The 21,692-nt window shown below is 37.1% G+C and overlaps 2 protein-coding genes and 1 pseudogene across 2 annotated transcripts; 2 read left to right on the forward strand and 1 right to left on the reverse strand.

The window, feature by feature from the left end:
* Positions 1–28: 28 nt before the first annotated feature.
* Positions 29–4,772, reverse strand: micos13 (mitochondrial contact site and cristae organizing system subunit 13). The gene is made up of 4 exons (XM_042416237.1): positions 4,591–4,772; positions 4,010–4,166; positions 1,878–1,935; positions 29–565 (listed from the first exon to the last, which is right to left on the reverse strand). Exons 1-4 carry the CDS (start codon positions 4,617–4,619, stop codon positions 468–470), a joined length of 342 nt encoding a protein of 113 aa, XP_042272171.1. The 5' UTR covers positions 4,620–4,772; the 3' UTR covers positions 29–467.
* Positions 4,773–6,678: 1,906 nt separating this feature from the next.
* Positions 6,679–12,714, forward strand: LOC121900582 (hydroxysteroid 11-beta-dehydrogenase 1-like protein). The gene is made up of 6 exons (XM_042417012.1): positions 6,679–6,953; positions 10,381–10,511; positions 10,991–11,194; positions 11,278–11,371; positions 12,135–12,300; positions 12,506–12,714. The coding sequence occupies exons 1-6, from the start codon at positions 6,869–6,871 to the stop codon at positions 12,687–12,689; spliced, it is 864 nt and encodes a 287-aa protein (XP_042272946.1). The 5' UTR covers positions 6,679–6,868; the 3' UTR covers positions 12,690–12,714.
* Positions 12,715–19,019: 6,305 nt separating this feature from the next.
* LOC121900527 lies at positions 19,020–20,955 on the forward strand (annotated as a pseudogene).
* Positions 20,956–21,692: the final 737 nt, after the last annotated feature.

The following is a 21,692-nucleotide window of genomic DNA, read 5'->3' on the forward strand; positions in this document are numbered from 1 at the left end:
GACTCAATGAATCATACTAAAGACATGGTGTGTTTTGAGATTGATGTATTTAGTCACAAACAGTGAAACTGTATATATACAACAGACATCATCTTCCTAACATGATTTGTGTGGTTGGAGAACAAAGGGGAGCAAAATATTGTATATTAGACTGTTGAACAAAATTAAATTTGTTGGTATACACAAATTTGTGGTATACACAGAAAGAAAGAACAACTTTTTAAAATACACTTTGCGTCCGAGCGTTATGTACAACACAACTCACAGCCAATGCCACTATCATTTAGAGAACCACAGTACCCACTTAGGAGACTACATGCCTTCTTTACATCTGCCAGTTTTTCTTTCATGTTGGGTATTTCTTCTTTCTTGAGAGGGACTAAAACTTTTGAAGAGGTAATGTAATTTCTCAAGTGCAAAGTCAAAAAAAGGATTGATAAATATCAGGTTGTCCAGAGAGTCCCTGTTCACTTGGTGAGGTCTTTCAGGTACTGCAAACCCTGACTTGTGTATTCAGTTGCTTTTGTTGGAGCATCTGAAAGAGTTGAAATTGTCCACCGCACTCCTGCAATAAAATTGAACAAAAATCAATGGTTTAGGTTTGAGGCATCGACAATACATACAAGGCATTTAAGATCTTAAGCCAAAGACAAATGCTCATCTCTAGGGGTGTCACGATTCGATTTGACTTCTGATTTTAAGGTCATAATTCCATTTTCGATTCACACTTTTTTTTTTCAGCACTGACGGCTATGCCATTGTTTGACTATGGAGTCTTGATTTGTAAAGATCAACAGCACACTGGTTTTATGCTCTGACTGTCATTTACATTTCCAAATTCTTCTTTAAAAAGATAGGTTACATGGTATCAAGTGTGATATAACTACCATATTTTTTGTAATGTATCACACTAAGGCTATATGGTGAAATTGAAATAATTTATTTGTATGATAAAATGTAATAACAATAACTTGTTTAACCAGTCAATTGGGAACAAACTGTTAAACACAAAAACAAAAAGAAGAGCCACTAGATGGCAAAAGGGTACTTTACAACAACAGCTTGAGTTTCCACATCTGCAAAAAGCCACCAGGATTAAACTAAGTTTAAAGTCATGTTGAGGTTTTTAGACGATCCCTGCGTACATGTCTCACAGCCAGCTGTACATAGAGACCAATGTTATTTATCCAGCTCGGAGGACGGCTCTTTTGGTGACAATTAGGTTGTAGCTCGTTGTGTACCTTACTACGGTAGGAAAGAAGCATCACTTGTATTTTAACATTTCACTTATGGGATATTAATCCGGGAAGTTCGAACCTGTCAATATATTTCAAACTTTACCGAAGTGTGCAGTATAGCCTACAAACTGTAGTTTTTCTGTCAATGACACGTTAATCGTTTACACAGCTCACGGGGAAGGCAAAATGTTGCCACACCAGTGACTTCAGGGAAGCAGGATTTTCCAGTTCTGTTGTTTCTCCATCATCTTCGACTCCAGCAGTGGCCATGGTGTCTCGAAAAGTAATGCTGCAGGCTACTGGTAAGCTACACTGTGTTTTCTTTAAAGTGTTGTTTTTTTTTCCTTTGGACGCGCACAGGATGTGTGCAAATAGGTGCAGGTGGAGAGAGAAAAAAAATACAGGGAGAATCGCCAATCCTGCTTTTGATTTCGAAGGTCGAAATCAAAACCTCATTTTGATGGATTTTCAATTTAGAATCACAATCGTGACACCCCTTCTAATCTCAAAGTCAAAAGTGATGCTTAAATTGTTTACTGAGTCAATAAAATGCTAACAGTGTCAATGTATCTAACATGTGAAGTGACTAAATTTGCAAACTCTTTCAAAAAAGGAACAATCTTATGATTGAGTTCATACCAGAATTCCAAGACTGAACAGGGGAGAATTCAATCTTAGGCACCGTTGGAAGCTGAGCCTGAGGAGAAAGAGGATTCATTAGTTTCAGACAGTGCAATACTTTGTTGTTATGTACATTTTATTACATTCAAATTAAATCTTGTAACACTTCAAAAAAGCTTAAATGAGATAATGGTTGAAATGTGAAAGACATAATTCTGGCTGATCAGTATTCACTTGCGATGCCACTCAACATTATATGGTGAAAAAGAGCACCAGACCTTATACTGGCAATGATGATCTTCACTGATAAGTGGGAATAGTCATATTACAGCAGAATTACAATAGAATAGGAATAGTTAACACATTATGAGACATCAGGGGTATTTAGGGTATTTTGTAGGAAGAACATACTGACACTTGGTTATTTACTACTTAAGTCACCCAATCATGTCTACTATTCATGTAATTTTTTAAAAAGGAGAGCTGAAGTAACCTAAAGCTGTGTGCTTCTTGTGAATATAGCTGCAATGATTAGCTGATTAATCAATTGGTCGTCAACTATTAAATTAATCGGCAACTATTTTGTTAACTGTTTAACTATTTGTCCAAATTCTTTGATTCCAGCTTTTCAAATTTTCTGGTTTCTTTAGTATTCTTAAGTAGAATGAAAATCTTGCCCAGGACAAAACAAGACATTTGAGGACATCTTGGGCTTTGGGAAACAGTGATTAATGTGTTTCACCATTTTATAGAGTAAACAACTAATCTATTAATTGAGAAAATAATCAACAATTGATAATGACTAATTGATTATGAAAATAATCCCTAGTTGCAGCCCTAATTGTGAAATTAAAATGTATTATTATAATAAAATGTTGTTTTTATGATCTAGCAAAGGAAAAAATGGGTATTTGTGCTCAGATTAGAGCTTCTTCATATTGAGATGAGATGGTACACACTTTAGGAAGAAGAAAGTTGGATTTGTCCAGTGGGTGATCTGGGTGAAATAGAAAATGGGTTTGTTTTTTAACTTTTACAGTCCTTTGTGCTGCATCTGAAATAATTGTATGAAAAAGAGACTTAACTAAATCAATGAGAATTTCATTACTATTGTTGTTGCTTTTTATTATCAAATCACTTGGGGCCAGATGATTAAAACTCCTTGTAGATTCATGACCAATGCATTGTGTACCCACAAAGCCAGAAATATGCAGGTGCATCCTTTTCATCAGATTTATGAGAACGTGCGTACGCATGGTTCTGTTTCATAAATCTCAGTCACTGAGGAACTAGGCGCACGTGCACAGGCCTCATTTCCACTCCCACAATTAGCCATAAATGGATGAAGACGCCCTGAACCAGCTGTTTTCATATCAGTTCACCGCCTGCTCCAAAAGTCTGTACACCTGTCAATGAAACAAACAGGAAAAAAAAGACGTGCAGTTTCACCGATTGTGTTGCACCGCTGAGGTTCTCCAACAGCCAGAGCAGTTGTCCTTACACACGACCATTACGCACGGCTGTGCAGCTCTTTATGCTGTCCTATCATTAATTCATCACATGGACCTGTAAACCATCGTCGGCAGTGATATCGCAGAAATGTAATCTATGATTAGTTTGTAGCGCTCCTATCTTATCCGGATTTGCAAGGTGTGACACAATCAATCACAAAAGTAATTAATCAATGCTGTGTTTATAAATGTGCTTTTAAAAATCTCTTTGTAAATGCAAAAAAATAAAACATAGTAAAATCACACAATCAGTGTAGCTGATTGTATAACAATGTATAAACAGTGTTTATTAGATTCTGTGCCTTATATTTCATTTTCACCTCATCACATCACTCTCAGATTGCTTGAGAAAAACATGTGTACGCTTGATCTGCGTACGCGTGTGAGGTGCGTGCTTTCTCACAGCACATTCTGTGTTTACAAATACCAGTTTATGTGCAGGAAATGGTGTATGCATGGTTTTTGTACCTACATATCATTTATGCATCAGGCCCCTGGACTGATTTGTGACCAGCACAACTAGAAGCTGTCCACTGTAGTACTGTAAATATCTTGTAAAAATGTCTTAAAAATCTCAAGAGGGATCCAGGGTGGTCCTGGATCAGGACTAGATGTTTAAGCAATGTATGTTATCAGTACCTCCACGCCAAAGTACTTCATCCATTCCTCCACGGCGGGTGGTACTACTGCTTTGGCTTTCTCCAATGCCACTGAGCCCTGCTCACTGCTTCCCAGCAAGCCAGAGTCATAGGCAACATAGAGAGCTCCTCCTGCAATGGTCACCTTGGTGGCCAGCCTGGAAATTAAACAACAGAAGCACTCAGCTGATAGCCAAAAATACACACCCTAATGTCCACCCTAAATCACGTCAAACTAGCGTTAACCTAATTAAAAACAAGAGTACATATTACAGTGATGGACAAATATTAATAACGTTAACGCTAGTTAGTTAGTTTGTTTGTTGGTTTTAAAACATTAGGGATCTCAGAATATTCATGCAATCCAGACCAATGTCACATTCCAATAAATATATACAGAATAAAATATTCTTCCTTTTAAGTTCTTAAAAAGGCAAAGTAAAGATACAGCTGGAGAGCACTGTGGCAGACTGACAGTTAGCTTAGCGTCAGTTAGCCACACCGGCTAATCGAACAGTTAGCGTTAGCAAACACAGCAGCAAAAACGTATGTGCATTTACGAATGAAATGAGAAATACTTACTTTACAACGGGCAAAATTCTTGCCGCCATGGTCCACAGCGGTGTGGTTTTCTTTTGTGTACAGTTATTCCAAGTACAGCAAGAATAAACCGGGGAGAAGACTCTCTGATTAGGTTAGCTCATGGATGGCTTTAGCTTCACTGAAGGACAACCCTGCCTTGAACCCTGTACACAACTTTTGTGTCAATAAAGTTGCCATTTCAAACGCTAGTGCTAGTTACGTCACAGCTGCGGATTCGTTCTTGGGTTATTTTTTGCCTTTACAGCCACTTGAAGCACAATTTTGACGCCCTAGTCTTAAAGGAAAGTGAAAATTAAACAAATGTGGTGATATTTTAATACCAAACAAATATATTTTTTAAAATTTCTATTTGAGAAGCAGGCCAACCCTGATTCATAGCCGTGGGAACATGTTGGTTTCAAGTGGGTGCTGTGGGGATGACGCAATGTGAGTGGGGGCACCCTCCTCAACACCCATATGAAAAGGAACTTTACAAATGATATATGTTGTATAATATACATTGGTTGTGCATGTTTTCTTACATGATTATGGCTCTTAAAAAACAAGTTCTCTACTTTGATGGACATATAATATTTGTCTATGAAAGGAATGATAATCATGTAAGATAGAAAATTTGGAACCTAAAATCCATTATTAACCACTTACTGAAATCAAAATATAATTAGAATATGAACATAACCAACCAAAATTAAATGAAACTTTTTATTTAGTTAGTTATTTATTTATATTTTTATTTATTTAACCCTTAGAGACCCACCATAGACCATTTTTCCCTTTTTTGGGGGGGACAGGGGATCTTTAAGGGAGATGATAGGTCAACAGTATATGCCACATAGAAGTGGTATACATCATCTAAAAGCAAGGCAACCTGAAGACTAATTTGAGATGCAGCTCAGCACTGTGTGTCAAGTTTTTCTAGTCATAGTCAAGTCTGTAATAAACACTGTGTTATGGTTAATCGCCTATTTTGCCACATTTTGAAAGTTTAGAGTGTATAAGGGCTTAGAACATTATGATGTAAGTATATGGTAGCCATTCCCATGTTTGATTATATCTCATAATTTGTTGCAGCAATTTTTGGGTTGATACAGTTTGTTTCACAGATTTGGTGCAAAATTTAACAATTTTTGACCACTCAAGAATTGATAAAAATGGTCCCTACAAAATACCACAACCAAGACCTTGAGGAACACCACAGAGGAATTTGTGCTGTGATTTGGTATCAAAAACTTTTGACATTTGGAGATTTCTGTAAGAAATGCATTTTTTGGCAATTGGATGCCCCCCTTATTGTCAACATACGCAGAAAAGCCACACATCCTCTGAATGCCCTCAAACTCAAACTAGAGTTTGTGGTTGTAAAGTTTCATGAGGCTGAGATTATCCTAGAGTTCACAATAGGTCATTTTATTAAGTGAGGTCAAGTTTCAAAAAATGGTCTCACTACAATGAAATGACTACTGTGGGGACTAACATCATCACAAATCAATACAGTTGGGCTCATTGAATCCACAAGAGTCTCAGCTTTCCAGTCATTTCCAATTCCAAGACTGTTTAAGGACCCCAGTATGCAGAAATATTCAAATACACCATTTTTAGAAAAGGTGAAAATTACACATTTATACTGCATGCAAAAAAAACTGCATAGATTTTGCCCAAAACTGCATGGGATCAGCATAAATGGGCATGTCTGTAAATGAGAGCCTTGTTGATACCCACAGAACCCATTTTCATTCAGATATCTTGAGGTGAGAGGTCAAGGGACCCCTTAGAAAATGGCCAGGCCAGTTTTTCTCTCGCCAAAATTTAGCCTAACTTTGGAGCGTTATTTAACCCCCTTTCCGACAAGCTATCATGGCATGGTTGGTACAAATATATGCCTTAGGTCGTCTAGTTTTATATGATACCAGTATCTTCACTCTAGCTTTAAAACTAAAGCCGCTACAGCCTGGTATACGGTCTCGCGGGTCTCAAAGGGTTTATAGCTGTGAACGTGCAGGTCCTCTACCATCCGTCAGGGGGTGCTGCAGCACCCCCCGCACCCCTACTTCCCACGGCCAGAGTCAAGTTCAATGAACCGCTTATCTGAACAACACACCCACTTTTTACATGGTTGGAGGAGAGAGAGGGGAGGGAATCGGGATTATATAAATCGCCTTGGTTTCCTCATATTTCTTGTGCAAGGCAGTCCTGGAATTCTTGGTTTATTCCTACACCAAATACTTTAAATTAAGTAGGCTACCAGCTAGTTTACAAAATGAAAACTTTCACAAAAATCTTTTTAGCTAGTGTAGGTGTTGTTTTCCTAGCTGTCAAGTGGACTGCACCCAGTTTTCATGCAGGTAAGGGAGATGCAGCTGCAAGATCAATGTGATTCTGTTTTGTGCTTAATTGAAGTTGAGGTATTTATCTAATGTTATGTAACCTATAGCTATACAGTGGAGTCCAAAGGTCTGAGACCACATTGAAAGTTTGAGGATTCAGAAATATTAAAAAAAAAAAAAAAAAAATATATATATATATATATATATATATATATATATATATATATGACGTGTACAATGAAGAACTATTTAAGATTCTGCACTATTTCTAGGTCAGCAATCAAATTTAAGAACATTTGTGGCATTGACCAACTTAACTTCTTTGTACAAAAGGTCAGATTTCCTTGAGTTGTATCTCTTCCATTGAAGCATGCATTCAGATGACAATCAGGTGGATTTGATCTACTCATCAGAGGCTCGCTCAAGTAACTCAACTTACAGCCAGTGTTCACCTGTTTTAAATATGGCTGTGCATCAAGTTTCCAGAAGATCATTGCTTACTAAGTGCATTGTGATAGTGGGAAACATGGCATCAGAACTAAGTGAAAGTGTCAGAAGTCAAATTGTTATTCAAAGCAAAGAGGGGCTTTCTCAGTGTAAAATCGTGGCTACACTAAAGGTTTTTAAGGGGGCAGTGCATGGAACTCTAAATGCTTTGCAGAAACTGGATCAGTTATATCCAAAGTGCGACCAGGCAGAACAAAAGTGACCACAACATCAGAAGATACATACATCAAGCTCAATTCCCTGAGAGATAGAGAAGCAACTTCATCAAAAAACACAAGACTCCAATCAACAAAAGTACTGTCAAAAGAAGGACTAAGAGGACAAGTAGCAGTTTCTAAATCACTTCTAAACCACTTTGGGGATGTGTGTGGATGACTGGGGAAAAAAAATCCTATTTACTGATGAATCCATTTTTGAGATTTATGGTAGTAACAGAGGGGTATATGTAAGGAGACAAACAGGAGAGAGAATGATACCACAGTGTATTGAACTGATTGAACTGATTGAACTGAAACATAGTGGTGGGAATATTCAAGTCAGGGGGTGTTTTGCCTACTCCGGAGTTGGACACCTGCACTGAATTGAATACACTCTGACCAAGGAGAAGTATCACCCCATTCTTCAGAGACATGCTGTACACCTCTGGTTTGCATCTTTGTGGAGAAGGACTCATACTTCAGCAGGATAATGACCCCAAACACACTTCAAAGCACTAAAAGAATTAGTTGAAGACCAAAGAAGACCAAGGAGTCCTGACTGTCATAGACTTTCTTCCACAGTCACCTGACTTCAACCCCACTGAACATTTATGAGAGCATTTGAAGACTGAGAAAAACAAGCATTCTGTTACATCGCAAGAAGCTCTTTGGAACATTGTCAAATCATGCTGGGATAATATGTTTTGCACAAACTTGTGGAGTCCATGCCAGCTTGAGTGCATGCTGTTATTAAAGAGAAAGAGGGACATACCAAATACTGAAATTAATATTCTGAAATTCATGTACATTTTTCGTACAATTGTCAATCTATTATTATTATTATTATTATTATTATTATTATTATTATTATTATTATTATTATTATTATTATTATTATTATTGTAATGAAAAAAATAGTATTACATTCAAAACAAATGCAAAATACAAGTATCTTGATTAGTGATCTTAGACTTATGGACCTCACTGTACCTGTTAACATTCAGTCTTTATTTTTCAGTGACAGATAGTGTTAGAGTCACAGGTGGTTTACCAAGGGTATTACAGTGTTATTTGTTTACAGAATGGTATGAAATACACTGAAAGGCTTACGAGTGAAGATTTTCTGTACAATGACAACAAATCTAAGGAAAAAAAAAATTAGATAACAGATGACCCCAAGAAAGCCTTGTCACACCGTAAGGTGGTAAAGTAACTGGACTGTATCAGGACAGTCCCTTTTTAACCAAATTTCATCATCATCACATCTCTATACACTAAACCTATTTTATTTGTTAGAACAACTGAAAGTCATAGGCTGCAAAAAGGTCTTGAATCTGTTGTGTGTAACTTTAGGCCATCTACAGGTAAATTCAACAAATTACACCAAAGGACAAAGTACTAAATATTTTTCTGAATCTTGGTGTGATGTATGTGGCAAATAATTATACAAATGTCTGTTCTTTCTGAATTTGTTAAGTGTTATTTGTTTTTTGAGCCTATCAATAGAAGTTGAAATACAGCACAATACAGTATTTTGGAGATGGCTCATTTGAGAAAGAAAATCATTAGTACTACTGGAATGATGATCAAACAGTTAGAGACACTGTTGTTCATTTTGTTGGGGTAGATTATTCAGATGACTTCAGAGAACTATATGTCTTAATTGATGAAAAAAATGATGAAAGTTCAATGTTTCCCTGAAGGAATTTGGAAAAGGAGGCCCAAACCGAGTGAGTAATTGGTGATAATCTGACTTGCTTGTGACTGAGGCGTTATACCAGACAGAGAACACAGCATTTATCCACATTGTAAGAGCTCAGTGTGCAATCGAGTTACCACAAGTAATGAAATGATATGGTTTGAGTCAGTGGGGTAGTGTACGTGCACATCCCCTTCAACAGTTACAATATTATATCATCCTATGAAAAACTACTACCACAAGTTCATACATGTGACTTGACTACATTCTTGATGACGACATAGTACAAAACACGTCGATATTGTGACTCCATATTTAAGCAGGATTTCGATGGGAAAGATAACTTTTAATAAACCTGTATCTTACATAAATTTCACTGACATTATGCAAAGGATAAGTTGTAAGAGGAGCTGCACTGAATTGCTTCAAAAACAAAAAGTAGCAGCATATTAGAAACAACAAGAGTACAGTACTAAGCTACCAAATGAACATAGTATCTAACTATTCCATTAGCCCATACAAAGAGGAGACAGGATTATGGCTATGAGTTCCATCTCCCCCAACCTCAAGGTCAGTGATTTTGTTTGCGATAACCAACAATGACTCAAAGTTGAGAAGTCTCAATGTACTTTAACCTGAAACAACCTATGGAGGACTTTGATTAGTTTATCTTTTTATGGTATTGACCTACATGCAGTTTTTTTCAGGAAAAATACAGATACTGTTTTCATGAATGAAACTGAAATAACTGGTTCAATGTGATAACACTTGATAAACATTTTGAAATTATTATATACAAATGTATATTTAACAAATGTATATTTACAAAGGGCACAAATGTCTGCCCAGGCAAAATACCAGTAGGACTATTTTTATTTACATCAAAGGGTGTGTCAGTGGTACTCAAATTGAAATATTTATTTATTGCCACCATCAAACCTGTGGTTACACCCCCCATATGATTTTATTTATTTATATTTCTTTCATATATTGATAATGTGTAATGCCTTATTCTACCAAAAACTGTATGAATTTGTTTCAGAATCTCTCAGAGGTGCCAGGGTATTGGTGACTGGAGCCAGTACGGGTATTGGTGAACAAATGGCATATCACTATGCCCACTTTGGTGCCCAGATAGTAATAACAGCAAGGAGGGGCAAAGTATTACAACAGGTTAGTGAATCTTTCAACATACAAATGGACTCAAAGCTCAAACCAATATTCTGTCAACTCGCTGAAGAGTTCTGCAACCATCATATCAGTTTATGCAATATTTCCAGTAAACTAGTATAAAATACAACATCTGTTTCTCAACCAATGTGGTTGAGAAACAGATGTTGTATTTTATACTAGTTTACTGGAAATATTGCATAAACTGATATGATGTTTCTCAACATTGGTTGAGAAACATCATATCAGCCATTGGTTTTATTTGCTATTTCGTTGCCAAGATGCCACAAATCATTTAAGGACTTTATGCATGTGTATTTTCAGTAAACTAATATAAAATACAACATCTGGCTATTGGTTAATAACAATCTTTCTTTAGTTGGTTGAAATGACAGTATTACAGAAAGCCAAAGATGTTTTCTTTACTCTGTTCTGCAGCTGCATAGGACAGTTAACACATTTGTTCTGATCTTGGGTCATAGGTGGCAGAAAAGTGCCTGAGTTTGGGAGCCCAGAAAGCTCACTACATAGCAGCAGACATGACCAGTGAGTCAGACCCTGACAAAGTGATAGAGTTTGCTCTGGACAAGCTGGGAGGTCTGGATTACCTGGTTCTCAACCACATTGGCCCAAGCCCCTTCAGCATGTGGGAGGGAGATGTGGAACACACCAGGTGGCTGATGAAGGTAAATGCAGCATTTTGATGGTCCATCAGCACATGAAAAGAGGGGAATGCATTGACCTTTGTGTGTGTGTGTTCTTTCCAAAGGCCAACTTCTTCAGCTATATTCAGATGGCATGGAAAGCTCTGGCCTCCCTTGAACAAAGTAAAGGATCACTAGTGGTTGTTTCATCACTTTTAGGTACGTTTTTAATGTCATTTTTAGAGACATGTTGAAGTAAGCAAAATAAATACATACATGCATTATCAACCTGATGAACAATGAATAATGCTGAATGATGCTTATAGGACCATTACAGTTTTTTTTTGTTTTTACTCATTAATAACAAATAATGTATAGTTTGTCCTCATTTCTTTTATTATATTAGGCTAGGCCAAAATAATGATGAAATGTGGAGTTTCAAAGGTCACTCTTTACCTTAGAAATCTTAAAAATCTCACCTCAAGGTCCATTTAATAGCTTCTGATCATATCATTTGAGCTTCATCAGCAGGTGGAGTCTGCCCAGGTGTCACGGTAATGTTCAAAGTTCAAATTTCATTTTTTCTTCTGAGCAAACTCCATCTGCTTTTGAAGATCCAGTCCATTTTTCTTAGTACTTTAAGAAATAATAATAATACTCTAAATACAATAAATCTTTTATATTCTGTATTTTAGTATTTTATCTGATGTTTTATTTGCTATTTCGTGCCCAAGATAACACCACAAATCATTTAAGGATTTGCACTTATTGGATGAGTTTATAAGTAGTCTAAGTGTAAATTTGGTTCTTGGTCATGAACATTTTCAATGAGTATAATTCCAATGAATCCCAAAAAGTTCTTAATTCATATGTATGCACCATACGTACAAATTACATTGTATGTGTATAAAAAATTCAGAAAAAGGCCTCAATTACATCTGACAAAACTGAGTTATGAGACCTTACTCTTGATGCTTCACAGGTAAAATGCCCAGTCCCTTCGTGGCACCATATACCTCAACAAAATTTGCCTTGAATGGTTTCTTCGGGTCCCTTCAGCACGAGTTGGCTATGAAGAAGAGCAATGTGTCCATCTCTATATGTACACTGGGGCTCATTGATACTGATTCAGCTATGGAGAAAGTCAGGTTAGTCAAGTATACTGTGAGTATTTCAATCAAGCCCAAATGCAAAGTGTCTCGGATACAGCAAACTGATCAGTGTCATGTTGCTCAGTGCACACTAATACATTTGTATTGATTAACTGATATTCTGTGTCATTATTGGTTCAGTGCAGATTTTTTAAGATGTGCAATCCACAGTAGTTAAATGCAGTACTTTTCTATATCCTAGGGGAGTCACTAACGTACCAGCCTACCCTGCCACAGATGCAGCCAAGAACATCATCATTACAGGAGCAACAAGACAGTCAGAGCTCTTCTACCCTTGGTTCACCCAGATTTTGACTCTCACCAAAGACTGGTTCCCTTTCATCACAAACTACATCATCCAAAACTCCTACAACTATAATGCATGAATAAAATTTATATCTAATACCATTACCCATGTCCTGAAATTCAAATTAATTGGTTTAGAACCTATGACATCATAGGAACAACTGACAGCATTTCTTAATACAAGCAGTTTTGGTCTACATAGTATGCAGTTTGGCTTTAGAGCAACTCATTCCATTGAAACTGCTGCCTTTCACTTAGTAGAGCAAATTAAATCAAGGCTCGATAAAGTAGTTGGTGCAGTATTTTTAGATCTGTATAAAGCATTCAATAGAGTCAATCATGATGTTCTAATATTGAGACTCTCTAAATTTAACTTCTCATCTAGAGCACCGCCATGGATGTCTTCATATTTATCTGATATGATGCAATGTGTTAAAGTTTGTGATGCACCATCAAATAACATGAAATGTACAATGGGTGTTCCACAAGGGTCAGTGTTTGGTCCCCTATTATTTAGCCTATATATTAATGATCTCCCTCAACAGTGTCATGATGTAGAACTGCACATGTATGCAGATGATACTGTTGTATATACACATGCAAAAACAGCTGAATTAGCAGCTGCCAAGCTAATAAGTGTGCTGGAAAGGATCACACATTGGCTTGATCAGTCATGTCTGAGTCAAAGACAAAAAGTATGTTTTTTCTAAAATCATGGTACAACCTCCTAATGCTGATATTTTCATCAAAGGTGAAAGGATTGACATGGTGGCACTGGATCCAAATTTAACCTTTGAGAAACAAGTTTTAAAAAAATAGTTAACACCATAAAGTACAATTTAGCAAATTTTAGACATTCTTTCTCTGGATGCAGCCAAGATATTTATGCATGATAAGACCCTTTGCCATATGTCTAATTGCATTACATGTTGGGGGCAGGCTGGAGAAACAGCATTAGAACCTCTTGAGTCCTTTTACAAACAAACTATCCAATACTGATTAAAAAAGCCAATGCATTTCCATCACTGTAGGGTACTGGAGAAATACAATTTACTGAGCTTTGAGAATTTTATATTATTTTCAAATTTATGCCTGGTTTATAATATTTTAAATGGTGTGGCCCCTCCTCCACTATGTGATTCTGTGTACACTCGCTTCTATTAGATCCTCCAGAATATCCTCTATAAGAGATTGTACCGTACCATTTTGCCACACTGCACATGGGCAATCAGCTTTCTCTGTAACAGCCACAAATCAATGGAACACCCTGCTTGACAATGTGAGGAGCCACAGCCCTATCAGCACTTTCAAAACCAACTTAAAAAGTGTGTTAAAAACTGCTCAGCTCTGCACTCACTGATTTTGATACTCTATCTTATGGTCCTCATAACTTGCTTTTATTTGACAAGCATACATTTGTGATGTGCTATTGTGTGTAGTTTTGTTTTGAGCATCTTGTGTTTTCTTTTTTTTTTTTTTTTTTTATAACTTTCTATGTTGTTTTTACTCTGTACTGTTTGTAATTGTTTTATTTCTTTGCTCTGACCCGCCAAGGGACTACCAATGTGAATTACCTTGAAGCTATAATCTGGTACGGTGCATCAGATGGTGACATTTATGTTTGAGCTGTACACTGTCCCTTTTAAATTAAATTAAATAAATTAAGAAATACATATTTATCACATATTGATTTATTCTCGCCATGATGAGACTGGACAGTCCTGTCTTATATTTGATATATACCTCTACCCAAATTTAGCCTTCATATTCTTGTTCACACAGACTAACTGCCCAAATCTTCGCATTTCCACTTTGAAAAGTAATTTTCATCACGGGCAAATGACAGCCTGTGCAATTCACTTAATACTGTACCAGCAGCCATTGGGTGCAAATTTTTAAAAAAATCCTTCTTTGCTATTTATGAGAGCAGTACAGTACCAAAGTAGCGAAGTTAGATGTTCCATTATGAATATCTCTGCACTGTTTTCCCCAGCCTCCAAGACATGATATACAACAACAAGTAATCAGAAATCACTGCTTTGTAATACTGAAGTCTTTGGATAAAAAACAATACTGGTCACATGTCTTCACAGACTGAATTATCTGTTGTTTTTTAAACCTTCATCATCATATCAGTCCTCGCCTGCCCAGTTTCCTTATCCTGACTACACTGTTCTCCACATCTGAATTCCTCACCATCTCCATTCTTCTCCATTTCATTTAGTTTCATCTTTCCAAAGCTGGCCACACTAGGCATTGCAGACTTCCTACAGAGCAGTACTTTCTCAGCGGGTTCCTTTGTGTCTTTGTTCATCATCCCCAAAGGCACCGCAGGCTTCCTGTAAAGCTATTGGCTCAATCCATCCTGGTGGTCTTTTCTTTATTGTAATACACCCTAGAGGTTGTGCCCTGCTGATAAAGTGGTTTTCTACTGTATACCTATAGTGAGTTGTCACCGTCACAAAAAAAGAAGCCACACTAAAACTTATAGTGTGATTTTAAAAGTTGAGAAACAAAAACAAAAAAAGTTTTCTCAGATTCCTATAAATGACTCTCCTAGAGTGAGAATAAGTGGCCTTGAATCTGTAATATAAAAGTTTGGCATGGGGACTGCACAGTTCTCTTGCACTGCTGCTGTTCTCTTGTGGTCTTTTGTTTGATATGATAGATGGAGAAAAGTCATCAAATACATGTTCTCTTTGTCCTTATCTTGACACTCTTGATGATTTGAGAGGGTTGTGGAGATGCTATAATCCCTCTGCAGATACCGTGTAAAAAAATGTCTCCCTTCCTCTTGCTCCTTCTGTTTCTTTCTCTGTCACACACACACACACACACACACACACACACACACACACACACACACACACACACACACACACATGGTGGGGCCTCCTGGGGAGGAGAGCAGGCATGGCCTGGGTGAACAGCCAGAAACACCTGCAACAGATTAGTACTCCTAATGCTCGGTAATAAATCCTCTCACCCTTCCTGAGCATCTCCATCTCCACCAAGCATGGATCTTATAGGCTGAGGAGCATCCAACCACACTTAAAACAGTCACTATAATGCACACACAAGCAAATATAGCATAAATACTGAAACCTTGATGCATCTATGGTTGTATTTATGTCTTTCTTGGTTACTATCCACTGCCATGCACGCTGCAAACAAACTACACTACACTTATAGCTTCAGTATCATGGTGATTTTCCCCCAGGGATTCAGACTCGGCCCTATATCAAGATCAAACATTTTCATTATGACTGCAAACACTCAAGGCCAAGACCAAAGCTGAGGCTGGCCGCTTTACTAACTACACATAAAACTTGAAAGGTGGCAGTCTGATTGGCCAATTGGACTGAAGTTGAATTCTGTGATGCAGCACATACAGTAAATAAATAAAGTAGTAAATCTCTACGTCGACAGATAAAAAAAGACAATCTGCATATGTGCTACAATAGTAAAATCAAATGACATGTAAAATAAGTCTATATTTTTTTTAATACATCCTCAGTTTTATATTTGCTCACAAAGTTTGCTGATGCAGCAGAAATGTCATGTTTCAGACCGTAAATAGTCACTTATCTATGGAAATAGTACAGTAAATCTCAACCATCATGCACCAGACTCAATTTATGAGTCTTTCTTATCCTGGTTCTTTGAGCACAAAGGACACTGGGTCCACAACTCTCCATCCAGCTTCACCCATCAGTTACTTTAAGCATTACAGAAAGAACGGCTTTGGTGCACACACTTCTTCTAGGTCAGCAATCAAATTTAAGCAAATTTGTGGCAGTGACAACCATAACTCCTTTGTAAAAAAGGTCAGATTTCCTTTCCATTGAAGCATGCATTCAGGTGACAATCAGGTGGATTTGATCTACTCATCAGAGGCTTGTTCAAGTAACTCAACTTGCAGCCAGTGTTCACCTGTTTTAAATATGGCTGTGCTTCAAGTTTCAAGAAGATCATTGCTTACTAAGTGGATTGTGGTAGTGGGACACATGGGATCAGAACTCAGTGAAAGTGTCAGAAGTCAAATTGTTATTCTAAGCAAAGAGGGGCTTTCTCAGTGTAAAATCATGGCTACACTAAAGGTTTCTAAGGGGGCAGTGCATGGAGCTCTAAATGCTTTGCAGAAACTGGATCAGTTATATCCAAAGCATGATCAGGCAGAACAAAAGTGACCACAACGTCAGAACATCAATACATCAAGGTTAGTTCCCTGAGAGATAGAAAAGCAACTTAATCACAGACACGAAATTTGCTAATAAAGAACGCAAGACTCCAATCAACAAAAGTACTGTCAAAAGAAGGCTGTCTTGGAGTGGTCTCAGAGGATGAGAAGCAGTTTCTAAACCACTTCTCAGGAGGGGAAATAAGGCCAAACACTTGGGGTTGGCTAAGAAATAGCAGCATCTCACAGTGGATGACTGGAAAAAAGTCAAAGTTTGAGATTATGGCAGTAACAGAGGGGTATATGTAAGGAGATAAAGAGGAGAGAATGATATCGCAGTGTATTAAACTGACAGTGAAACAAGGTGGAGGAAATATTCAGGTCTGGGTCTACACTGAATTGACTCCACCCTGACCAAGGAAAAGTATCACTCCATTCTTCAGAGACATGTTATACCTTCTGGTTTGCATCTGTGGAGAAGGAGTCATACTGCAGCAGGATAATGACCCCAAACACACCTCAAAGCTCTGCACGAACTACTTGAAGACCATAGATGACCAAGGAGTCCTGACTGTCATGGACTTTCCTCCACAGTCACCTGATCTCAATGGCATTGAACATTTATGGGGCACTTGAAGCCTGAGAAAGCCAAGCATTCTGTTACATCACAAGAAGCTCTTTGGAACATTGTCAAATCATGCTGGGATAATATGGGTCATCAGGTTTTGCACAAACTTGCGGAGTCCATGCCAGCTGGAGTGCATGCTGTCATTAAAGCAAAAGGGGGACATACCAAATACTAAGATATTCTGAAATTGATGCACATTTTTCAAAGATTCAAATTTTTCACTCAAATTGTTGATCTGATATTATCATTTGTTATGAAAAAAATAGTATTACGTTTGAACCTAATGCAAAACACAAGTATCTTGACTAGTGATCTCAGACTTTTGGACCCCACTGTACCTGTTAACATTCAGTGCTTTATTTTTCAGTGCAATGATAGATGGTGATAGACTCGCAAGTGGTGATACCATAGGTATTACAGTGTTATTCATCTACACAATGGTGTGAAATACACTTAATGGCTTACAGGTGAAGATTTCTTTCTTGGGGCTTTTAATAATGAACTAATATTCATGTCAAATAACAAAGTCATGAACATACAGCTCAGGCAATTAAAGATAACTTTCAAATGATGGACAGTTTTTTATGACATATTGAACTGAATTTCTGAACCATTTGGATGCATGCTGTCTACAGTATGTAACACAATATTAATGTGTGTAACATTTATATTTTAAATGAATTGTTGTGAGACTATTGTATTATTACCAAGACGAAAAAAATATAGATATAGAATAATTTTAAATCACAGCAGGAAATGAGAAATCCTCCCCCCAAAAATTGATTTTTATGTGTTTCTGATGTTTGATACCACTCCCACATCTACATATACTAAACCTATTTTATTTGTTAAAGAACAACTGAAAGTCATAGGCTGTGAAAAGGTCTTGAATCTGTTGTGTGTAACTTGAGGCCATCTACAGGTAAGTTCAACAAATTACACCAACCTTCTGTGTGACCTGACATAGAAATTGGACAAAGTACTAAATATTTTCCTGGATCTTAGTGCAATGTATGTGGCAAATAATTACACAAATGTCTGTTCTTTCTGAATCTGTTAAATGCTATTTGTTTTTGAACCTATCATTAGAAGTTAATTGAAATAATACAGTATTTTGGGGATGGCTCATTTGAGAGAGAAAATCATTAGTAGTACTGGAATATGTATTAATTTCAAGGCACACCATGAAATATAAACTCAGGCCATTTCACAAAATTATAATGACCAAAATCCCATATCATGATTTTAATATTGTATTGCTATTTTGTTCAGTTCTTCGTGATGATTTATTGCTGAACTTTGACACAGAAAATGTTTCACAACTGAGTACTGTATTATTGTAATATCCCTACCTGTTGAAATCACTGTTTTTTTTTCACTTTCAGGCAAAACCCCCCCCTAAAATGTAATTAAAAAATGCTGAAATTCCATCAAACTTACTTCAGCAAATTCAGTACAGTGCCCCATAATCCCAACCATCATATCGGGGTGTACATGGTCCATTGCAGTGTGAACCATTTAACTGAGATCGAGTAGCCTGAACTTCATGGAAAATGGACAAATCATACACTGCACTGGACAAAATTTCAGTGTATAATGATCATGATGAAAGTTCAATGTGTCCCTGGGGGAATTGGGGAAAAGGGGCCCAAACCGAGTGAGTAATTGGTGATAATCTGACTTGCTTGTGACTGAGGCGTTATACCAGACAGAGAACACAGCATTTATCCACATTGTAAGAGCTCAGTGTGCAATCGAGTTTCCACAAGTAATGAAATGATATGGTTTGAGTCAATGGGGTAGTGTACGTGCACATCCCCTTCAACAATTACAACATTATATCACCCTATGAAAAACTACTACCACAACTTCATACATGTGACTTGACTACATAGTTGATGACGACATAGTACAAAACACATTGATATTGTGTCTCCATATTTAAGCAGGATTTCGATGGGAAAGAGAACTTTTAATAAACCTGTATCTTACATAAATTTAACTGACATTATGCAAAGGATAAGTTGTAAGAGGAGCTGCACTGAATTGCTTCAAAAACAAAAAGTAGCAGCATATTAGAAACAACAAGAGTACAGTACTAAGCTACCAAATGAACACAGTATCTAACTATTCCATTAGCCCATACAAAGAGAAGACAGGATTATGGCTATGAGTTCCATCTCCCCCAACCTCAAGGTCAGTGATTTTGTTTACGATAACCAACAATGACTCAAAGTTGAGAAGTCTCAATGTACTTTAACCTGAAACAACCTATGGAGGACTTTGATTAGTTTATCTTTTTATGGTGTCGGCCTTCATGCTATTGGAAAAATACAGATACTGTTTTCATAGAATGAAACTGAAATATTATTTTATTTTTATTTTTATTTCTTTCATATATTGATAATGTGTAATGCCTTATTCTACCAAAAACTGTATGAATTTGTTTCAGAATCTCTCAGAGGTGCCAGGGTATTGGTGACTGGGGCTAGTACGGGTGGGTATTGGTGAACAAATGGCATATCACTATGCCCGCTTTGGTGCCCAGATAGTAATAACAGCAAAGAGGGACAAAGTTTGACAATGGGTTAGTGAATATTTCAACATATAAATGGACTCAAAGCTCAAACCAATATTCTGTCAACTGGCTAAAGAGTTCTGCAACCATCATATCAGTTTATGCAATATTTCCAGTAAACTAGTATAAAATACAATATCTGTTTCTCAACCACATTGGCCATTGGTTTTATTTGCTATTTCGTGGCCAAGATGCCACAAATCATTTAAGGACTATAAGTAGTCCACATGTAAATTTAGTTCTTACTCAACATTTTCAATGAGTACAATAGTGATGAATCCCATAAGGTTCTTGTATATGTATATATACAAATTACATTGTATGTGTGTATTAAAAAAAAAAAAGGCCTCAATTACATCTGACAAAACTGAGTTATGAGACCTTACTCTTGATGCTTCACAGGTAAAATGCCCAGTCCCTTCGTGGCAGCGTATACCTCAAAAAAATTTGCCTTGAATGGTTTCTTCGGGTCCCTTCAGCACAAGTTGGCTATGAAGAAGAGCAATGTGTCCATCTCTATATGTACACTGGGGCTCATTTATACTGTTTCAGCTATGGAGAAAGTCAGGTTAGTCAAGTATACTGTGAGTATTTCAATCAAGCCCAAATGCAAAGTGTCTCGGGTACAGCAAACTGATCAGTGCCATGTTGCTCAGTGCACACTAATACATTTGTATTGATTAACTGATAGATATTTGGTATCATTATTGGTTCTGTGCAGATTTTTAAGATGTGCAATCCACAGTAGTTAAATGCAGTACTTTTCTATATCCTAGGGGAGTCACTAATGTACCAGTCTACCCTGCCACAGATGCAGCCAAGAACATCATCATTACAGGAGCAACAAGACAGTCAGAGCTCTTCTACCCTTGGTTCACCCAGATTTTGACGCTCACCAAAGACTGGTTCCCTTTCATCACGGACTACATCATCCAAAACTCCTACAACTATAATGCATGAGTAAAATTTATCTCTAGTACCATTATCCAGGTCCTAAAATGCAGATTATTAATTGGTATAGAACCTATGACATCATATTTATCATGTATTGATATATGCTTGCCATGTTGAGACTCTGAACAGTCCTGTCTTATATTTGATATATCCCTTTACCCAAATTTAGCCTTCATATTCTTGTTCACACAGACAATCTGCACAAATCTTCATATTTCCAGTTGGATAAGTCATTTCCATCACAGGCAAATGGATGAGGTCACTATTTAATAAAGCATCTGAACCTTGTCCTCTCTTCTGTACCATACTGTTGGGAGATGTCCATTTACAAAAAGTCCACAAGGGAGAAAAGCCAGTGGCACGGGTTTGTTTAATTTTAGCCTACCTCCTATCCGTACAGTACAACCAGTACAGTCCACTTACTACTGTACCAGCGGCCATTAGGTTCAAAATCAAAAAAATCCTTGTTCACTACTCAGAAGACAACGCATGTGGCAGTATTCCATAGAAGAACATGCAGTCTTAGATTCAGCAGAGAAAACCTCAAAATGTTCACATTACTGCAGTTCTATGGAAAGAGGCTTAATAAAAGAAGAGAACAAATAAAGGTACATGTTCTCCATGCTAACAGTTTAATTTCTTCTTTTGTCCAGTCTTTTATTTTTTTTTCAATTCATTTTGGCCTTTATTTGATGGTGGACTGTTATGAGGTAACTTATGTGTCTATCCTTTTTTTGTAATTG

This window comes from Thunnus maccoyii, chromosome 7 (assembly GCF_910596095.1).
Source record: "Thunnus maccoyii chromosome 7, fThuMac1.1, whole genome shotgun sequence".
Classification (NCBI taxonomy): Eukaryota; Metazoa; Chordata; class Actinopteri; order Scombriformes; family Scombridae; genus Thunnus; species Thunnus maccoyii.